A 19,560-nucleotide genomic window follows, 5' to 3' on the forward strand; every position below is an offset into this window, starting at 1 on the left:
GTGAAGCAGGTAAAACAGCTACTGGCAAGATATGATAGGTATTTTTAATACTCTTTTTGTCTAAATTTATATAAAAATCATTTTTTAAGAGTTAAACAATTTAAATTTGATAAAATTTGCTTCTGAAATTTTTAATTTCTTAAAATGATATTTATATGTTTGTAAACTCTATTTACTATAAGTCATAATAATTGATAATTTAAAGTATTTAAAAAATATAAGAAAAAATTATAATAAAATTAAATTTATTTAAATTTCGAAATCTAAAATCACGAGAATGGAATACCTAATTATAGTTGTAATAATAATTTGAAAAAGCCGCCAACTAACCATATGATTAATGAGGAGCAGGTCAATCAACTAGCCTAATGCCACTAGGTCCAACACCTTAGACGGTTAGCCCATATGTATATTTTTATTTGGTAGGCGTGATGTCCGAGTCAGTTGAGGTTTGAGTCAATAAAAAAGAAAAATATTTGTGAAACAATAGCCAGTAGTAGAAGTATATCAAAGCATTCTAAACAGTAACTATAAAAAATAATATATAATCGAAATATAAGAAATAATAGCTAGTAGTAGAAATCGAAGATCATATATATTTTCAGTAAGTTAAAACTGAGTCATATGTGGCCTAATCACTTTTTCCTTATACTTCTTTCGCCTACCTCTTCCAAAACCATTTAAAGTCAACTTCTCACACCTTCACATTTTGGACATCCGTACCTCTCCTCCTCGCATGGTCAAATAATCTTAATCTTGTTTCACACAGTTGTCCTCCATTTGTGAACAACTTTCATCTTGTCTTGTATATTCTTAATTCTGATTTTATATCTCCTAATATACACATACATCGATCGAACGTTCCAAAACACGATTTTGTAAATGGAGAAATTTGAAGATAAACAAACTTGACAAGTACAGCTTCCAAGTCTAAAGTACCAATAAACTAGAGGAAAATACAGACAAAAAGGTAAAGAAAGATTCCAGCTTTTAACAAATGAAAACAATCTCTAATCAGCCAGAGATTTACCAACCCCCTGCAGCTTTGCAGTTGCTCAAATGATCCATAATTAGAAATGGCAGCAATTCCTCCCACCCCACCTTTTTTCTAAAACAAATGATATGCAGTGTACCCTCAAGAACTTTCCCTCTCCCCACACACAATCTCTACAACTTTCCCTCAAGAACTTTCTCCAAACTGAGTACACAACACTGTGTAGATACACCTCAAGAGCGCTTCGAAAATACAAAAATCTGTCGAAAAGAAAAAAATATATGTCCCACTCTTGACTCATAAGTTAAGCTATACCAAAATGTTAGACAGCATTCTTGTTGAATGAACAAATATTTCAAGGGAAAAAAAAGAATCCTGATGAGATTTATAAGAGGTCTCAAAATGGAAATTCTCTCCCAAATTAATTGCCACAGGACTAACAGGATCTTGCAGAAATTCCATTTAAATCAATACCAAGATGACCCATAAATTTTTGGTAAACAGATTGATATTTAAATTCTAACCAATTATTTTACGCTGGGTCATCACACTATAAACCCTGCAAAGCCTGGGTGAATGTAATGCTCCAATAGAGTTCATGAAATTCAACTCAAAACCCCTAACATCCTACAAGAAATCTGAAGAATGGGTTGATTCTGTACCTCTACGAAGCTTTCTGAAACCAGAAGACACAGGATGGAAAATACTTCAGAGTTCACTTGGTAGAGTCTTGTCGGAAATTCTTCTACACTAGAGACTACTTCTAACTTTTTGTTCTTTCAGAAAAATAAGGAATCGTGCAATCTACCCACGAGAATGTACTTTCTCTCCATCTGAACCGCCTGAAACTTAGAGAAGCTTGTTAAAGAAGAAATCTTTACTTCATTATTCAAAGAGCTATGCTTGGTTTCCAAGAGAGAAGCTTTAGGCTTTATGTAGTATTGCTTAAAATGTTAGGATCACAAGAATTGAGATTCGGGGCATGCTCACAAAGAGAAATCTTTATCACTTGTCAGTTCTAACTAACCTACTTCTGAACCTAAGCCACCACCCAAGTACCAAAACTTCACTTACTGAGAAATTGTCATACGAGCTTGAAAGAAGTTGAAATACATGAAAATCTGAACTACAAGCAATGATCTTCACAAAGCTTTACGAATCACCAGAATTGATAGCTTATTACATTGAAAAACATTAACAAATTGTAAACAATCAAACCAAGTAATGATCTTTACAAAGCAGACCGACTAACTCATTAGCAACTTTAAAGTGCCAATGCTCACCTCATCTTCGTCGCGAGAATCCTCCATCTCTTCGATTCTTCTCCATTAACAAAGCTCTTTCTCTTCCCTTCTCCTTCCTCTCCCTCTCCAACCTCTCTTGTCGCAATTCCTCCACTGTCTTTTTCCCATTACTCTTTTTCACAGGTCTGGAGTAATCATTGTCTTCGTCACTCTTTTCACCGGAATCCTCTTTCGGTTTCTCCAAATACCATGGCAATTTCGTTCCTTTACCAACAATCCCATACCCTAACCTATACTTCTCATCCTCCGGAGTAATAACTCTCGGCGGTTGCTCTTTCTTCGCTCTCTTCTTATCCCTTCCGTCTTTCTCCTCATCTTTTGCTTTAACTGGATCGAAGATTCGAATCCCTTCGAACAAGTTGATGTGGTTAGAATCCTTCTTTCCCGGTTTCTCCTCCGGCGATTTCTGTTCTGATGACGATTTTTTGACGTGACTAGACGATGAAGACGACGGCGCTGCTGATGATGATAAGCCACGGGCTTGACGGAGCTGCTCGAGCCGATACTCGGAATCGCGCTTACGAGATTGTTCCTGCTTGAGCTGTTCCTCTTTAGCCGCGGCTTCCTCGTCCCGCTTTACTTTCTCACGGTTATCGAAGTTGTACACGTTCCATCGCTTCTGTGGAAGAATGTTCAAACCTCCGTGGCCTCCCATAGCTTGATTGCTTTAAATCTCCGGAACAACAGACGATGAATTGGGGAAATTGATACCCCTAATTTCTGATGAATTGAAGTTGATCAGGAAATCGGTATCGGGTCGGTTTCTGGTTCAAGCTTGTTTTATAATGGGCCGAACCTGACGGTTTACAGCACTGGCTTTCGGCGGGTGATTTTAAACTTTTTGACCTTATTTTATAAGTTAAACAAGATTTTTAGACTTTTGACCTTCAAATACAATTCATTTTTAAGATTTGGGTTATTTTTTTTATAAAAATTATCCAAATGATTTGCAAAAATAACCTCCGTAATGGACGATTTGAAATTTTTAAATGCACGAACTTGCTCAAACGGTAAGTATGTTCTGCCGTAAAAGTTATGTATGTTACTCAATTGTTCGAGAAGTAAAAACAAGTAAAATTTGTAAAGATTATGTATGTTACTCAATTGTACGAGAAGTAAAAACAAGTAAAACTTATACATAGCTCCGCCCCTGGTTATGGTGAATTTACAACATAGGGAACATGGAATTGGATATGATGGCATCATAAGTATCTCATATCTTCTTCCACCTCCAAATTTCCAAGAAAATACAAACCAAATGGTCGTTGGCACCTTATAGCACACGACAAACATCAGAAACCATTGCCTTGCAATTGACATTCCAAATACTCTTCTTCAAAATCTACATACTATGTGGTACAAGGGATTCCCAGCATCTCGTAGAAAAAGAGTATCTAATGAACGGGCAAATTCTTCTCTCTTTTCAGCTGTGCTTCGAGAATGCTTCTTGAGTCTGAATTTAGAATGGTGTTGGAAAGTTGAATCATTTACCGTACTGTAGCTCACCAAGCATCAACCACATACGATGATGATATGTAGTATATCAGCTTCACACCGAATCTTCAAAGAACTAAGTTAAACAGATGTTCGTACAGCTCGTGATTTCTGATGCATGGTACCTTGCTGCGCAATTATTCAGAAGATGAAGTCGCTCAAAGCGTAGTTCTCACAAGCAGAATGTTTCTTTACGATGTAGGAACTGTCTTCTACACCCGCACTCAAGCAATTAATCCTGTGCCTGTGGAGGTAGCTCTTGTAGTAGAGTTGTGTAGATGGGATATTTCAAAAGATGCAAGAAATTATTAAAATTCATGACTTACCATTCAAAGTGATCCTCACAGCAAATAGAATTGCAGATAATTGAAAGTCCAGCTGCTTTCCTGAATACAACAACATAAATTAACTGGTTATTTACAAGGAATAAAATACTTACCCCAGGCAATGAAGAAGTTTCAGAGAGGCGATAGCTTACGGATTGGATTCAAGAGAATTTTAGTTGTACATGCTATACAACAGACTAGCTTTTGAACTAAACCACATTGTGATGGAATATTAATCATTTTAACATGACATTAGAATAAGTTGTCTTCATTTTTATACTGGATATAAGTTGTGTTTCTAGTTGGGATGGGCCTTACGGAAGGGGCACCAATAGCAATTATCACTCTCCCTAGGACCTAAATTCTTGACCTTGGTAATTTCAAAGTTGAAATGTCAAATGATATGACCAGTCAAGTCATGCTTTCATAAAATATATCAGCATCATTAGGTGTAACACCATCACATACCAAGTTGCAGAATACATATCGTAGAACTTGTCGAAAGCCTTATCAAAACAATAGTGACAAGCTAAAAGATTCTTGATGTCTGTCACTCTGCACGTAGATTTGCAGCATTTTACCTACATTTAATAAAGATTGAATCATTAAGAATGTCAAACATACAGGTCAATATGATAAACTCAGCAATAAATAAAAATATCAAGAGCAACCAAAATGGTGATAAAATTAAAATCAGTGTCAAATATAAATTAATCAACTACACGTCAATCCAAACAAGTTGGCTGCCAAGGAACACAAACAAGGACTTCGTAGGGGGTCATCTACCCTAGTACTATCCTCTCCCATGAATGCTTTGCTTTGGAGTTTGCATCCCTCACATAACTAGATTACTTTTACATTGGCAACAACCTATAGCAATCCTCCTTTAGGGTGGGGGAATGGGTATACCTGGCAAAATCTCTCTTAGGACGAGTTAAAAATCAGAAGCAGTGATTCAGAATGCTGACAGACAATGAAACAGGGAGTTCTGCTCAATCTAGTACTATGACAAGCTTATATGACTTTGCACTGCAATGGTATACCACATTAACTAAACTTTTTTCATGATGGTCCAAAAGTAAGCATAAACAAACTAAAGCTTGTATTTATTTAATATTCCAAGATTATGTTTTGGCACAACTGATCTTCAACAAAATTGATAAACGTCCTAATAATGACTAAAATGCAAAAATTATAGTAATAACAAGAATTAGAAGCGTAACGCTCTCCATAACTGTCACATTTTACACGTATTTATGATATGAATCATAACCTAAGTCAAATTGAAATTACAGGAACTAAGATAGGAAAGCATTACCAAACGCTTGAGCTTATAGGAGTAATATTGTCGGTGAGAAGGGTGTCCAGTGATGTGTTCTCTCAGGTGACCTGCACTGAGATCACCATAGATAAAGATTAACCAATTCTCCTTCATTACAAATTGAATAAATCATAAGCTTCACTGGTTAAGAAGGCCAAGAACTGTGATGTTCAAAAGGTATCAGAATTATAAATCCTAGCATCCCTTCAGTTTCATCACAAAATCCAAGCTCCTCATTTGAATCCTAATCGGTTATATTCAACCATGAAAGTGGGGGACCCTCCCCATTATCTCCCAATAAAAGAGAATAGATTCTTTAAGAGTCATCTGTCACGTTGTCCCACGAAAGCTCAAGCAACATGTATAGACCTACTTTAGGGGTCACACAGAATGAGGAAGGGGAAAAGGTGGGGGGATTCCAAACTAGGAGAAGGCACCAAAAATTATGCCATCCTAACATGTCATCAATCCCTTATGGTTTGAGCAATTTGATGCTGTCAAAAGAGGCAACACATGAATTCACCAAGCAATATAGCACATAAAGCTGAGCTCACTTCAACTCCTGCTAAATTACCTGTCACAAAAGGTATTACTACAATCAAGACACGTGGCTAAAGTAGTTGATCTTCGGCAAGTGTTACAATTAGCATCCAATGAGCTTTTGCCAATTTGATGGCATCTGCAGATAAAGAGAGACCAAAAACCAATATTAGCGATGGACATTCATATTCGGCATAAAATGCATACGTTTAACTGTTACATATGAGCTTATTACGTGTGTTTCTTTGCATAAAAGCTAGGAGAAGAGCCAATAACTTGGAATTCACAGGTAAACTGAGAACCTGCGATTCATGGGTAAGCAATTGATAACACAGGGCTGTCAATTGTGTTGATTATCTTGAAGCATACTTGCTAAATTGTCCTAAATTGGTGGAGAGAAATAGCTATTATCTCCTTATATCGTTTTGGACATTCCTCAGCTCGGTTGGCTTAGCCAAGATCTATTTTCATAACAAGATATTAGATTCAAACCCATTGCTATTCTTGATATACCTGATGTCAGGTCCCCCATGGAATGTTGTTCACATCCCAGATGTCTAGACCTTAACATACGGGGCTAAATTGTTGAGGGAATATGTTGTTGTGTCCATACATGGTTTTAGGCAATTCTCATGTCATGAGCTAACTTTTGAGGTTGAGTTACACCAAGGTCCATTTTCTAACGACGGTGTATGGAGAATACTCATATTCACACACAAAGTGAAGGTCAAGACACACCACACATGTAAAAAACAAGCACACACGGACAATGTCTCTCTCCTTCTTCAACTTTCCTTCGGTCAGGGAGGAGGGGGGAGGCTGCTGTATTGTTGCAGGGATACAAATTAAAATTTAGTATACAAGACGAAACTTAAGAAAACAAAACTACAGGGAATTAAAGAACCTTTTATACAGTTGCAGAAGCTCTTTGGATATACTGGGTTTACTTTGAGCCACTTCCACCTGCGTAAGGTATTTCTGAGAATAGCATAACAAAATATAACTATACTTCCGACTGGCTTATTTTCTAAGATCTTAAGAAAGGAAGTAGAACCTGTTCGCTGGATTCACCAACTTGACCAGAGGAAACGGGTAGAACTTTTGATGCCGTGATCAAACAATCTTCAGGAAGATGACCTGGCCTCTTACATTTCCAACTACACCAGTGAAATTATATTTTAGAAAAAAGATCAAGAGCACAAAATAAGGCACATTTGACTTTTGATCATGACGGTGGTTGACACATCCAGCACATTGTGTAATTATCTAAGTCCAAGCAGAGCTTATTGCTGAGAATGACCATCCAAATATAACAGATGAAAGTCTTTGGTGCCCAAGACCTAATCTAGAGAGAGTACTCATCTTCAAACTGAATGTCAACAAGCTTACCACTCATAAGTACAAAGAGCAGATCTATTCTTGGACCATCGATGACGGTCATGATCCCAGATGTTGCCTCCAGATTCAGGAACTTCCAATTTGCATTTTTGTCCAGAAAAACTCTCAGCTTTGACCTTGCTACTTAAGCCCCCCTAAGACATCGTCAGAGAAACAGTTGGAGTTGAAGAAGCAGGTATCTCATTCATACATATATAAAAGTATGTATTGCTCAAATGTTTTTTCTTTTTTGGTGTGATAGTATTGTTCAATTGATTTACAGATTTGGTGCTTACTACATATCCTAATTCCTGACCAACATATTAGAAGCTCTAATGTTCAAGACATGGGTCCCTTTTAAAATGCTGAATTCTTATCTGTTTAGACTCCAACATTCTCTAATTAATTAAAGTAGTACAAAAACACTATAAAAACATAAAATTGTGTCTAGCAAGGGAATTAGCACTATCAGATCAGCTGTTTTTTGTTCCTTTTGACAATTGTTGGCTCCCTGGACTTGTTTGGGACTGATATGTAGTTGTTGAACAATTGTTGGCTCATCAAGTTTCATAGTTAATTTCTGTTATTAGGTTTGAAATTTTTTATTCGAAATACATTTAGTTTCTCTTTGAAATATTTTCAGAACCCATATGCATAAGAAGTACTAAAAGAACATGCATCATTCTAATTTAAAAGTTTCTATTTTCATTATCTTTCTAGACTTCCAAATAACCAGGTATGTTGTATGAAGAGAAATAAAATCATTTTATTCAACTTCACCTTACAATAGAGTAGCTAAAAGATTCTTAGTTCATTTGACTTGTTTCCTAACAATTGGTTAAATAATACAGTCTAAATTGAAATAGTGAAAGTAAAAAAATGTACTGTCATAATTCTGTCAATTAGTCAGGTCCCTCAAATGTCAAAATAAAATACTCTAGAAAAATAACATTATCCACTTTGGAATGGAATCACTTCTACAGAAAGAAAAAAATGTATTATGGTAACATATCCAACCATAAGTTTGAGAACTTTTATAAAAATAAAAATGGGTTCCAGATCATAGAATCTAATGTAAAACCGACAGATTCTTATTTGCTACTAAACATTGTGATCTTTCTACTTGAACTATTATTAAATGCTAAAATACTTTAAATATGTAGTACATCTATCTAAGAAAGAGAAACTAGACTAATTTACTATATAATTTTATTAACCAAACAAAATATGAAAAGTATCCTTTCCAGGAGGTTATGTATATTTCTTCTATTTTACAAAATTTTCTGTCACTTCATTATTGAATTATTGTATTACCCTATTTTCAACCAGACCTCACTTCGTGCGATTTTACTGGGTATGTTGTTGTATACTTTTTAAATTGGATTCTTATAAACTCCAATTTAAGAGTGAGAATCTAAGTATGTCCCATTAAAAAAGCATGAGGGGGGTGGGGGTGAAAGAGAATATAAGCAGGTGCCAGCGCTTGTATCTTCAAGTTAAATTAGGTTTTTAAGTATGGCAAGTTAAACTAGTTCAGGAAAAAGAAAATAATTCAAAAAACAAATGCAGCATAACTGAGTCTGAGCATTTCTTTTAAGTTTGAAAAGTTGAACATCTCAACTCTACATTTGACCATTTCTTGGAAGTTTAGTTGGTTTAACTTACTGTTTAAACTTATCTACATTCAAAATATTTCTGAGAGAATGAGAACTCGAATAATAAAAAAATATCTCAAAATGACCCAGGATCTCTACTACTTTTTTCTTTTATCTTTTTTTTTTGCATATACCATTTTGAAAAGCAATAGTTAAATCCCAAATCATTACATATGTATCCATGCTGGTCTATATAAACAAATAGAAAGAAGAAATACCTGCTGGAGTTTAAGATTTTGCAGAAGGTCAGATTTGCAATCCGTACTGCAGATGTCTTCTTCAGTCTACAAGCAAAGCAAACAAGGATTTGGGGTTCGTTAAGAGAGGAACACAAAGTACAAGCTAACAAAAGAGAAACAGACCCGTGATCCAGTGACTTACCTCATCACATATATATTCCCCATACTTCCCACATACCACACAAGCAGGTTCTCCTGGAAGAGGAAATCGCTGCTCACTACGAGTTTTAACTCTATCTGTTTCATTTCCACTACCTAAAAATGTTAATGGAGAAAATCATGTAAGAGGGAAGGAACAGAAACCTCTTGAAGGCCATAATAATCAAGCTGTTGGCAAATTCCAGACTTGAGGATAAATTTAATAACTATCTATCAAGGGGTTTCGATGTGGTGGGAATTATATTATATAGATACAATGCCAGATTAGTAGTTAATGGGTTCATTCAAGAATATTGAGTCAAACCTTTAAAGACAAAAAAAAACATTTGTTCCATTTTGCTAAACACCTTTTGTGGCATTCTTTCCTTGGATGCAATCAAAAGGTGGCACTACACTCATTCAACTCTCCCCGATACTTCTTCGACCTACCTCTGCCTCTCCTAAAACCCACTTTGGCCAACCTTTCACACCTCTTCACTGGGCCTCTGCGCACCTCCTCTTCATATGCCCAAACTATCTCAATCTCTCTTCCCGCATCTTGTTCACCGTTGAGGCCACTCCTACCTTGTCCTAAATATCATCATTCTTAATCTTAGAAATCTTCACTTGCACAAGGATATCCTATAATTAACCTCCATTATGATAGAAATCGATGATTATTTTACAACGGCTTTCGAGTAGTGTGGAATAGGATAACCACCAAATTGGCATGGAATAAGTTCATTGTTAGAAACAATGTTGGAAAGAAGAACAAGTGGATCTAGTTTCAAGAGCATGCCTTACTCTAATGGGCATATAGTTTCCAAGTGAAGGAAAGTAAACATTTTTATTTTGGTTTTCTGGCCAGTGTCCAGTACTCACATTGGGTAGACTAAACCAGATTCATGCCATGTTAGGACCATTTAAGGGTGAAGCGCTCCCTAACAAATTGTCTTTCACACCTAGGGCTCAAACTCAAGACCTTTGGTTAAGGGTGGAGGGGTCCGATCCATCCCACCACATAACCCTTGTTGGTGAAGGGGAGTGAAACATATATGTAATGTTCTAGTTATCTTTCTGGTCCATTATAAACCCTAACTAACCAGAAAATCTTTTAGAATGAGAAAGAGCAACAAAAAGGTTGTTCCATAGATGACTCTAACATAAAGTTTTTTAAGAATGAGAAATCCAACTAAAAGATTATTCCATAACCAATTCTTGTTGCCGAGTTGAAGCGGATACGTAGATGCATTATGTATAGACCCATATTCATATAGATGTGTGTATGTACTTCTACCCCAAATGACCCTTATAGATACTTCTGATGAAAAGGATACATAACTAGACAGTATACAAAATCACAAAGTAAAATAAATGAAATTCTAGTTCTACTAACCTTTAACCAGTAAAATTTCAGTATTCGGATAAGGATCATCCCCTTCTTCACATTCTGACGAAGTGCTCGCATCACCTGAACAATTCATGAACATTTTTTCATGAGCTCAGTCTTGGAAAGAAAAACTTCTTACTCCTAGAGAAAATGGGAATTAAAAGATTCAACAAGTGTAAACTTGAGGGATAAAAACGATTGACACATAGGAGTACTTTTTCTGACAAGTAGATGAGTGATATGTACCTAGAACACATAAAACATATACAAAAAAAGAGAAATGAGAAAGAGAGAGAGACTTGCCAAGTATGACTGATATTTCTCTGCACCATAATTAGCAAATGAACAAGGGAAGTGCAGAGAAATGTCAAAGAGGTTCAATTTAGCAAGTATATGTAAATGATAGACACCAAAGTATCCAGTACACCAATCCTTGCTCTTAGCATCAGTAAGAGGAACCATCAAAATATAAAAGATAAAAGTCAAACAACTTTTTCCAAATGAATTATATAACACTCAGATAATGGGAACCCTCAAAAATATGGAATTCTTAAAACAAGCAAGGATACTTTGAGTCCAGATCAACACCCATAACCAATTGCATACCCAAACTAAAATTAAACCTTTTTAATTCATCGAGAATAAAACCAAAAGAAAAAAAGCCAAATGAAGCTCTTACTGTCGTACTCCACCAAATGCAGTGCTGAACTTGACGGTTCCTGGAACAGAATTAGAACCCAAGCAATCACTAAACTATAACTGACATGATATTAAACATACGTACAGAACACATTAAAGCAAACAGTTCCAATTACCAACACTTCTGCAGTCAATTCTTCATAAGGCTGAGTTGAACTACCCTCCTTCCTGCATTTCATATACAAAATGATCAACTCACAACTCCAGATTTCATAAGTTACTTTTTCCTTCCTGCACAACCTAGCTTATTGAAGTGAACAGTAAAATCTACTTGCTAATTTGAAATTAAAACTAAAATCACCTCCTTTTTTCAATATAATCCTGATGAGACATAGGCAAATCAATAACTTCCACTTCATTGTTCTGCTGCACCTTAGATTTCCGTTCCCGTCGGCGTTTCCTGTGGCTGGTTTTTTCTTCGACGGAATTCGTCTCCACCGGAGGCGGACCGTTACCGGTGACTGCATTATAAGCTGGAAAAGAGAAAAAAACGAATCAAACTGAAGATAATTCAAAAACCGAAACGTTGAATAAGAATTGAAACCTTGAAGATTTTGAATAGCAGAATTGAGATTAAACGCTTTATTGTATGCATAAGAAGGGTTCTTGTAGAAATTGCTCCTCGTCGTCATTTCCCTCTTTGGCCTTTCTGTAATTTTTTAGCTCAAGATTTTAAACTGAAAAAGGTGCCTAAATAATTTACTTCACCTTTATTTTTATTTTTTAGTAGCAATGAAATAATAATAATAACAATAATACTTGTTTCGTTTAAAAAAGAGTGACCTATTTTTATTTGGCACGAAAATCAGCTCAAATTTGAGATGATTAACAGATTTCCACTAGTCGTGTCCCATTTGACATAGAAATTTCCCGGTAAATGTCACATCAGATGTTGAAAGACTTGATCTTTAGTATCCTTGTACTCACCCTGATTTAATTTATTTATAGTCCATTTAAAAAAGAATGTATTTTTTTACCTTTTAGATAATAACTTTTTGGACGGTATTTTTAAGATTACAAAAATTAAAACACATATTTTTGGTTTAAGATCGCAAGATATAAAAGTCTTTCTTTACTATTTTAAATTCCGCGTCAAGTCAAAATCAGACTAACCATCATTAATTAAAAGGAAGGCATAGGGAAAACACTGAACATAGTGATTTGTGGCGCTCTCTTTGTGGAAAAGTCTATTGTCAGTTTACATCAAATTGTCAATCATTCAATGCAATTGAAAGCTCAGTCATCCTTCCATGTTGGTTTCAAATCACAAGGCTAAAAATACAGATAAACCATTTGATGTAGCTCTTCACATTCTTGCTCCTGAGTCCTGAAGTTAGCACCCACAAGGGAAACAGGAGTCATGGTGAACATGAATGAGGCGTCGTGTGATAATCCTTATTGTCATATGATCACCAAGGCGTGTAACAAAAGATGCTACAACGAATCGTTCAGTAGCCCAATGCCAATGATCGGTATCTATGTAGCAGCAGCATCTCTACTTTGTATCCTTGCTATGGCTGCTGATGCTTTCCAAGCCTTCCGCGTGAAGAGACTTTGGTTCCCATGCAAATTCTTTGCGCTGAATGCTGCTTCTCTTACAGTGTTAGCTGTAGCAATGAAGTTGCCTGTCGAGATATCTGAACCGATGCCAGGCCATACTGACCAGCTTTCCAAACTAGCCAGTACTGTTTTCATGTGTGTTGTTATAGGTAACTTCATGCCATCAATAGGAGCCATGAGTAACAAAGAAATTTTGTCGAACGTTGTAGCTCTGGACATCCTGGTAATCACAATCATTGTCAATTTATTCATTGAGATGCATACTGGTTTGATTGTTAACCTGAAACCTGAATTTATAGCAACTATATTCCTCATGTTTCTTCTGATATTGGTACTGAGTTTCTCCTCTTTAACACTTGCAACTACCAAAAAAATTCTTGAACTTAACTATAAAGAAGCATATCAAATTACCTTGAGGAATGATGCACTAGCATTCGGAAGGTTGTCCATCGATAGACTGAGAGACACGGTGGAGAAGTGCTGGATGATGGTCGAAACTAGTAACCCTCAATTTGTGATGGCACGTTCTGTAACCTTTTCGACTTCCGGGACAATCTGTGTGTTGGCATCTCTAATTTTGATGGAAGCTCTTATAAGAATATACAATTCACCTCCATATTTCCCAAATAGTTCAACATACGAATGGACAACAAGCGTAATTCTTATTGTTCAGTCTATTGGGGTGGTAGTGGGTACTGTTGCTCCGGCCCTCAGATGGTTTATCTGTATAAGCTTTAAGCGTTCCAACAAAACAGGCAATGCCAATGCTAATTTCTTTAAAGTCGAAGACTACTGGATCCGCAAGCTGGTTGAGTGGAAGGAGAAACCATTGTCTTTAAACATCAGGGGAACAAAATTTAGAAAATATCTCCAAGGTACAAGAAACTTAATTCTTGCCTTCAGCATAAGAAGTCAGATTCTGGTTGTCTCAATGAGCAAATTTGTGCGGTTTGTCTCAGTTGTTTCCTTCAACTTGATGTTTTTGTGTCAACTTCAGGGCCCAAACTATCATCAATCAGAACCAGAACACATGAGAGAGACTGAATTGCACCATTATGTTCTGTTACTTGAAGGCGAAGAGGAACTTCCTGAAAGAATCTTTAAGAACATATCTGGTAATGCAAGCCGACTTGTAGACACAGGAAGGAAACGACAGCCAACTCAACTCGTTAATTTGCTAAGAAAATCTAGCAGCTTTTCTGGGGTGGCAGATATTTACTGCCACCAAGTTCCAGTACTGCATTCAGTAGAACCTTCAAACTGCTGGACCATAAGCCTAGTGACACTCACTAGCATTACTGTCGCACTTCCCAAAGTGAGAGATCAGATGGACTATCAGCTGATAAGGAGTGTCCATGAAGGTCTTACCTACGCCAGCTTCATAGAGGAAACTATGTACCCTGAAGGTGAGTTCACAAACATTAGAAATGCAGCACATATAGTGTGGGAAGAACTGGAGATCCATCAAAAATGGTTGGATGAAGACTTGCAGAAACCGACCCTCGAAGGAAAAACTCCTAGGGAAACACTTGAGATGCTAACAGGAATAGCTTCAAAGAAGGTGATGGATTTCAAACAAACCACTGATGGGAGAATTCTTGACAACCCTCTCAACTGGCCAGTCAGAATAATAGCTGCCAACTCAATGTACAAAATTGGGAAAGCCATCTTGCTGTTGCTGCATAGTGAAGGACACAATGGCACGGTCCATGAAAAACTATTTGAGAGATTATCCATTACAATAGCAGATATACTAAGTGCTTGCTTTACCAATCTGCCACGAGCTATAACTATGGCTTGTAATTCTGGTGCCATTGAGGATAGGGAAAAAAATGTGCACAGAGCAGCTTTATTAGTTGGTAAAACCGAAGAGATCTTGAAGATTATTCAATATCATGAACTTCCAAATATAAATGCTGATCAATCAGCTTATATTGATCAGTCGAACCTTACACTCCAGCCAACAAACCTTGTTCCTGTCATCCCTTTCAATAGTGAAATACAGATCTGAGCTATATACCTAATCAAGAGACATCATATTTAGATGGTAAGTTACATATCCATGAGCTATCTTATGATTAGAAATGTATACATATCCAGTATTTCCATAACTTACACAGTATTTTTCAAACTATGCATGTCTTGGAATGATTTAACTTAAATGAACATTTCAGTTTTCCAAGTAGTTTTTCTTGAACTTCCATTGGCAGGAACGAGCGTATGTATTACTATATGTGACTTGCTTACAAATATTACGTTCAAGTATTTCCAAACGGACTCCCTAGACTTACTTTCCAATTACTGATTAACTGCATCTTTATACTTCTACAGTGACTAATTCTATTTCGTTGAACAAGTGTTGACAATTCTGATGTTTTGAAAGATAGACTTCATCTAACTGATAAAGAATACCTCAGAGATCTTCTTATCAGATAAAAGTGACTAAAGGATATATATAGCATGTTTTATAACTTAATTGTTCCAAATGTTAAAGATAATATTGCTAACTAATTCAGTGGATTCACCACTTGCTTTTCATTTAACAGATCTAGAACTAGAACTAAAGTCAGCACAGTGAGCAGGCTACTAGCACTAGATGAGCCCAATCTTATCTGTGGATATCTATCTTACAGTTCTCTGAAGTCTGATGTTTACTTGAGATGAATTCAGCTGTAAATAGTTTAGATGATCTAGTATATTACTCCATGAACTCTACAGTGTACTGTTGTAGTTTCTGTTATATTTCTATCTATTGTTTCTTGTACTTCCATTACTTCATGTTTGGGACTGCTTTGGATTGTTGTTCTTTGAGTCTAGGATCTATCGGAAACAACTTCTCTAACTTTTGAGGTAGGGGTAAGGTCTTGTGTACACTGTACCCTCCCCACACCCCACTTTATGGATTCTTATTTTTTGCTACATGTTGTTATGTCTTACCCCTACCTTTGTGGGGGCAGAGAGACTGTTTCCGGAAGATCAACGAAGACGTGAACCGAGAAGTCAACCCATTTCCCTGGACATTCTTTTTTTTTTTTTTGGTAGGGGTGGTTGGGATTGGTTTAGAAAAGGGAAAAAAAAAAAGAAAATTAGAGATGGGAGAACTTGACCGGCACTAATTTCCACAATCCAATGATAATAATATAACAGTTCAAAGTCTAGTAATAACTTCTGTTTTGTAATACCTTTGAAAACAAGAGACAGTAATGCAGTAAGATTCTACAGCTAAACACAATCCAGATAAATATTATTTTGTACATAAACACTGGTCAGTTTTGGACCTATCAACTTAGTTAATCAACATAGTCAACAATTTATTTTTCTGAGTATTGTCTACCTTGACTAGCAGATAATCATGGCAACCACCTGAGAAACAGTCAGAGATGAGGTTCAAAGAAAACCTTAAAATTTAGCAGATAATCTTGGCAACCACCTGAGAAATAGTCAGAGATGACGTTTAACGAAAACCTTAAAAATTCTTATCACATCCCACTATGTTTCACTAAAAAATTCAAGTCAAAGTCCTGACATCTTGTCTTGCTGACATTTTAAACAGCCTTAACGTACGAATTCATTTATGACCAAAGCAAGTAAATAGCTCAAATGATAGTGAAGATGTTTATTAGAAAGAGTAAATCTTGGAAATAGATTGAAACATAATGAATGAAACAAATAGATATGGTTGTACCGAAAAAGAACAACCTAGACAATACTCGAAGGAAATATATCAAATAGGGAGTATAGAACTCTACCATAGACGAAGATTTCAGCTTTAAGCAAGAGATAACAGGCGAAGAGATTGAAACGCGATGGGAAGGATAGGTTGCACCATAGATGGAAACTTGAATGATTCGGAATTCAGCCAGCCTATGCCATGGATTGGTGTCTATGTAGCAGCAGCTTCTGCAGCTTGTGCACTGGGGATGGCAATGGATGCTTTTCATGGACTGCGCCACAGAAAATTCTGGTTTCCTTGCAACTTCTTCTCTCTCAATGCTACAACTTTGACGCTACTAGCTGTTGCCACCAAGTTGTCTGTTGATCTAAATACATCCATGCCTCGTCAACAAGATCAGTTGACAAAACTTAGCAGTGCTGCTCTAATCTGTACGGTAATTGCTAATTTCATGCCTTCTTTAGGTCTCATGGAGAATCAAGAGCTGTTGATGAACATAATGGCTTTAGGAATTTTCGTTATAACAGCCATCGTGAACATTGGCATACAATTAGCTACTGGTGTTATCTATGTTTTCTTCAAAGAGCATATAGCCCTCATGTTTCTCATGCTTGTTTTGCTTCTACTACTGATATCCTCAGCTGTGACAATACCAACTACAAAGCGTTATTTGGACCTGAAATATAAAAAGAAGTACAAGTTAGCAAACAAAGAATGCAACATCATGGGTACATGCACAGCTGAGAAACTTAAGTACGAATTGATGAAATTTTGGACCATGGCCTATACCTCTTGCCCTCATTTCGTGGGAGGGCGCTTAGTAACATGCACTGCTTCTGGAGTTTTTTGCCTTATGAGCACTGGAATTTATGCCGATGCCATGTTTAGGTCTTACATCCTCCATAAGAGCTTCAACTTTTGTAGTGGAGACTCTGAATACAAGTGGTCCTCAACCTTGATTCTTGTAACTCACACAGTGGCAATAGGAGTAGGAGCTATTGCACCAGCTTTTAGATGGTTCAGAGCCATAAATTTCAACTGCCCCAAAAAAGCAAATAATGCCTGCAAACTCAAGTTGTTCAAAGTGGAGAACTATTGGATCCGTATCCTGCTTCAGTGGAAAGAATGCCCATTGGATTTCAGATATTGTGGACGGCATGGTAAAAAATTTGCTCATAAATCAAAGAACAAACTTCTTGATTTATGTATTTTGGTGCAAATTATGATGGTGTCACTTAGTAAGCTAGTCCGGCTCGTTTCCATTTTCTCTGTAAGCCAGTCACTGATATACTGCCGGAAAGCAATCAAGATGCTAAAATGCTACAGTATGATGTCGAGCCTCGATACAGAATTGGGGTCCCAAACCAGTTCAAAACCAGATCTTAGCTGCTATGCTTTACACCTTGAAGGAGAGGAAGCATTAATTGATTTGATGATGCAAAGCAACAGTGATCTGGTAAATCATTGGATTGGGATAGGGAAAAAGAAGCAGCCTAAACATCTTCTACGACTTCTGGAGAAACTGAAATCATCACCTGGATTCAGAGGAGTGCATAAATTTGACAGTGCTCACATTCCTTCACTAAACTCGGAAAATCCTCCCAATTGTTGGGCTCTTCCTGTAGTGACACTAACAAGCATAGCAATTGCACTTCCAAATATCAACTTTCATTCAATCAAGGAACTCATCAAGTGTGTGAATGAAGGTCTCATGTACATCAAAGTAGTGGAAGATAACCTGGATGCAAGAAAAGACCTCGCAAACATCAGGCGAGCAGCAGAATTAGTGTGGTTAGAAGTTGATCTATGTTACAAATGGCTGGATGTGGATCTCCGGAAGATAGCCACTGAAGGACAAAATCCAAAACACATGCTTGAAAGTCTCTCTGAGAAAGCAAAGCAGAGATTCATCGAATTCAGAAAGAAAGATTCGACTGTTTGTCCAAAGGAATCACCTTCAAAATGGCCTATCAATATGTTGGCAGCCAACAGTATGTACAGAATCTGTCAAACTCTTTTGGTAAGCTCTGATAGCATAGAGTTTGAGAACAGCAAAATCATGTTTGATAAATTGTCATCCATGATCACGGACATAACAGGCGCTTGTCTTACCAACCTACAAAGAGTTATGCAATGCCACCATGGAACCATTACGGAGAGATCAAAAGGTGTCCGTTCTGCCATCTTACTTCTCGGAAAAGCAGAGAATATTCTGGAAATTCTTCGTTCACAGCCACTTCCAAGTTCAGTACCAGATCAATTGTCAAAAATAGATCATTGGTGTACACTGAGCAAAGAGGAAGACTACCTCTCCTGCAGTCGTAGTTCAACCTCAAATTGTACTCCAACTTCCCAAAGTTCATCTGATTTGTATCTAAATGTGGACTGAGAAACAAATGCCACCTTGCTTGGATAGTCCTTACATATTGTTTTATAATGTATCATATTATATTGCATTTGTAACAATGTTCTGAGAGATTGTATTATCCTTCCCCTTCGTAACACTATGCTATACATCACCAATTTGAAGGACAAAACATTGTATTTAAATAGCACCAGAACGTGCTTAAACGTGTTACTCAACTAGTACATTTCTGAATGTTGTCTTCAGTAACCACTTAGTTTATACTATGCCCACAACATCTACATTCAGATTCCTAATAATGAATTCTATGAGATCCCTATCAACATTACCAAGCAGATCCCAATTTTAATACGAAAATCCTATGAAGCTGAGAGAACAGTAGTGAATTTTAGTAGAAAGAATTGAACTTGTTTGTGAATTTCATTTAGACATTCAAACTACGACTGCTTTATATTTTTAGGTGTCATATACTAACATATAGCCAG

The 19,560-nt window shown here is 36.7% G+C and overlaps 4 protein-coding genes and 1 long non-coding RNA gene across 7 annotated transcripts; 2 read left to right on the forward strand and 3 right to left on the reverse strand.

Annotated features, from left to right (window-relative positions):
* Window positions 1-2,064: 2,064 nt before the first annotated feature.
* On the reverse strand, window positions 2,065-3,116 carry LOC101249751 (uncharacterized). Its single transcript, XM_004246102.4, has one exon. The coding sequence runs from the start codon at window positions 2,951-2,953 to the stop codon at window positions 2,279-2,281; it is 675 nt and encodes a 224-aa protein (XP_004246150.1). The 5' UTR covers window positions 2,954-3,116; the 3' UTR covers window positions 2,065-2,278.
* A 259-nt stretch (window positions 3,117-3,375) lies between these two features.
* Window positions 3,376-12,206, reverse strand: LOC101253709 (uncharacterized). 3 transcript variants are annotated; one of them, XR_011211029.1, is made up of 15 exons: window positions 12,022-12,184; window positions 11,779-11,950; window positions 11,594-11,645; window positions 11,458-11,497; window positions 10,785-10,859; window positions 9,393-9,505; window positions 9,230-9,295; window positions 7,369-7,511; window positions 7,034-7,136; window positions 6,884-6,942; window positions 6,014-6,118; window positions 5,437-5,507; window positions 4,587-4,699; window positions 4,119-4,178; window positions 3,376-4,036 (listed from the first exon to the last, which is right to left on the reverse strand). XR_011211029.1 is itself a non-coding variant. In XM_004245712.5 (15 exons), the coding sequence occupies exons 1-15, from the start codon at window positions 12,107-12,109 to the stop codon at window positions 3,934-3,936; spliced, it is 1,368 nt and encodes a 455-aa protein (XP_004245760.1). In that variant the 5' UTR covers window positions 12,110-12,206; the 3' UTR covers window positions 3,376-3,933. The 3 variants fall into 3 exon arrangements, 2 of the variants coding, with proteins under 2 accessions (XP_004245760.1, XP_010325479.1); XM_004245712.5 differs by having other exon boundaries at window positions 5,437-5,512; window positions 12,022-12,206; XM_010327177.4 differs by having other exon boundaries at window positions 5,437-5,512; window positions 6,884-6,957.
* Window positions 12,207-12,633: 427 nt separating this feature from the next.
* On the reverse strand, window positions 12,634-13,585 carry LOC138337651 (uncharacterized). The gene is made up of 2 exons (XR_011211032.1): window positions 13,449-13,585; window positions 12,634-13,257 (listed from the first exon to the last, which is right to left on the reverse strand). It is a non-coding gene; the product is annotated as an uncharacterized lncRNA (long non-coding RNA).
* LOC101253408 (uncharacterized) lies at window positions 12,838-15,810 on the forward strand. The gene is made up of 2 exons (XM_004245711.5): window positions 12,838-15,084; window positions 15,584-15,810. The coding sequence occupies exon 1, from the start codon at window positions 12,838-12,840 to the stop codon at window positions 15,046-15,048; it is 2,211 nt and encodes a 736-aa protein (XP_004245759.1). The 3' UTR covers window positions 15,049-15,084; window positions 15,584-15,810.
* An 807-nt stretch (window positions 15,811-16,617) lies between these two features.
* Window positions 16,618-19,320, forward strand: LOC109120852 (uncharacterized). Its single transcript, XM_019215102.3, has one exon. It carries the CDS (start codon window positions 16,844-16,846, stop codon window positions 19,097-19,099), a length of 2,256 nt encoding a protein of 751 aa, XP_019070647.2. The 5' UTR covers window positions 16,618-16,843; the 3' UTR covers window positions 19,100-19,320.
* Window positions 19,321-19,560: the final 240 nt, after the last annotated feature.

The sequence above is a fragment of the Solanum lycopersicum genome, chromosome 8 (genome assembly GCF_036512215.1).
Source record: "Solanum lycopersicum chromosome 8, SLM_r2.1".
Lineage (NCBI taxonomy): Eukaryota > Viridiplantae > Streptophyta > Magnoliopsida > Solanales > Solanaceae > Solanum > Solanum lycopersicum.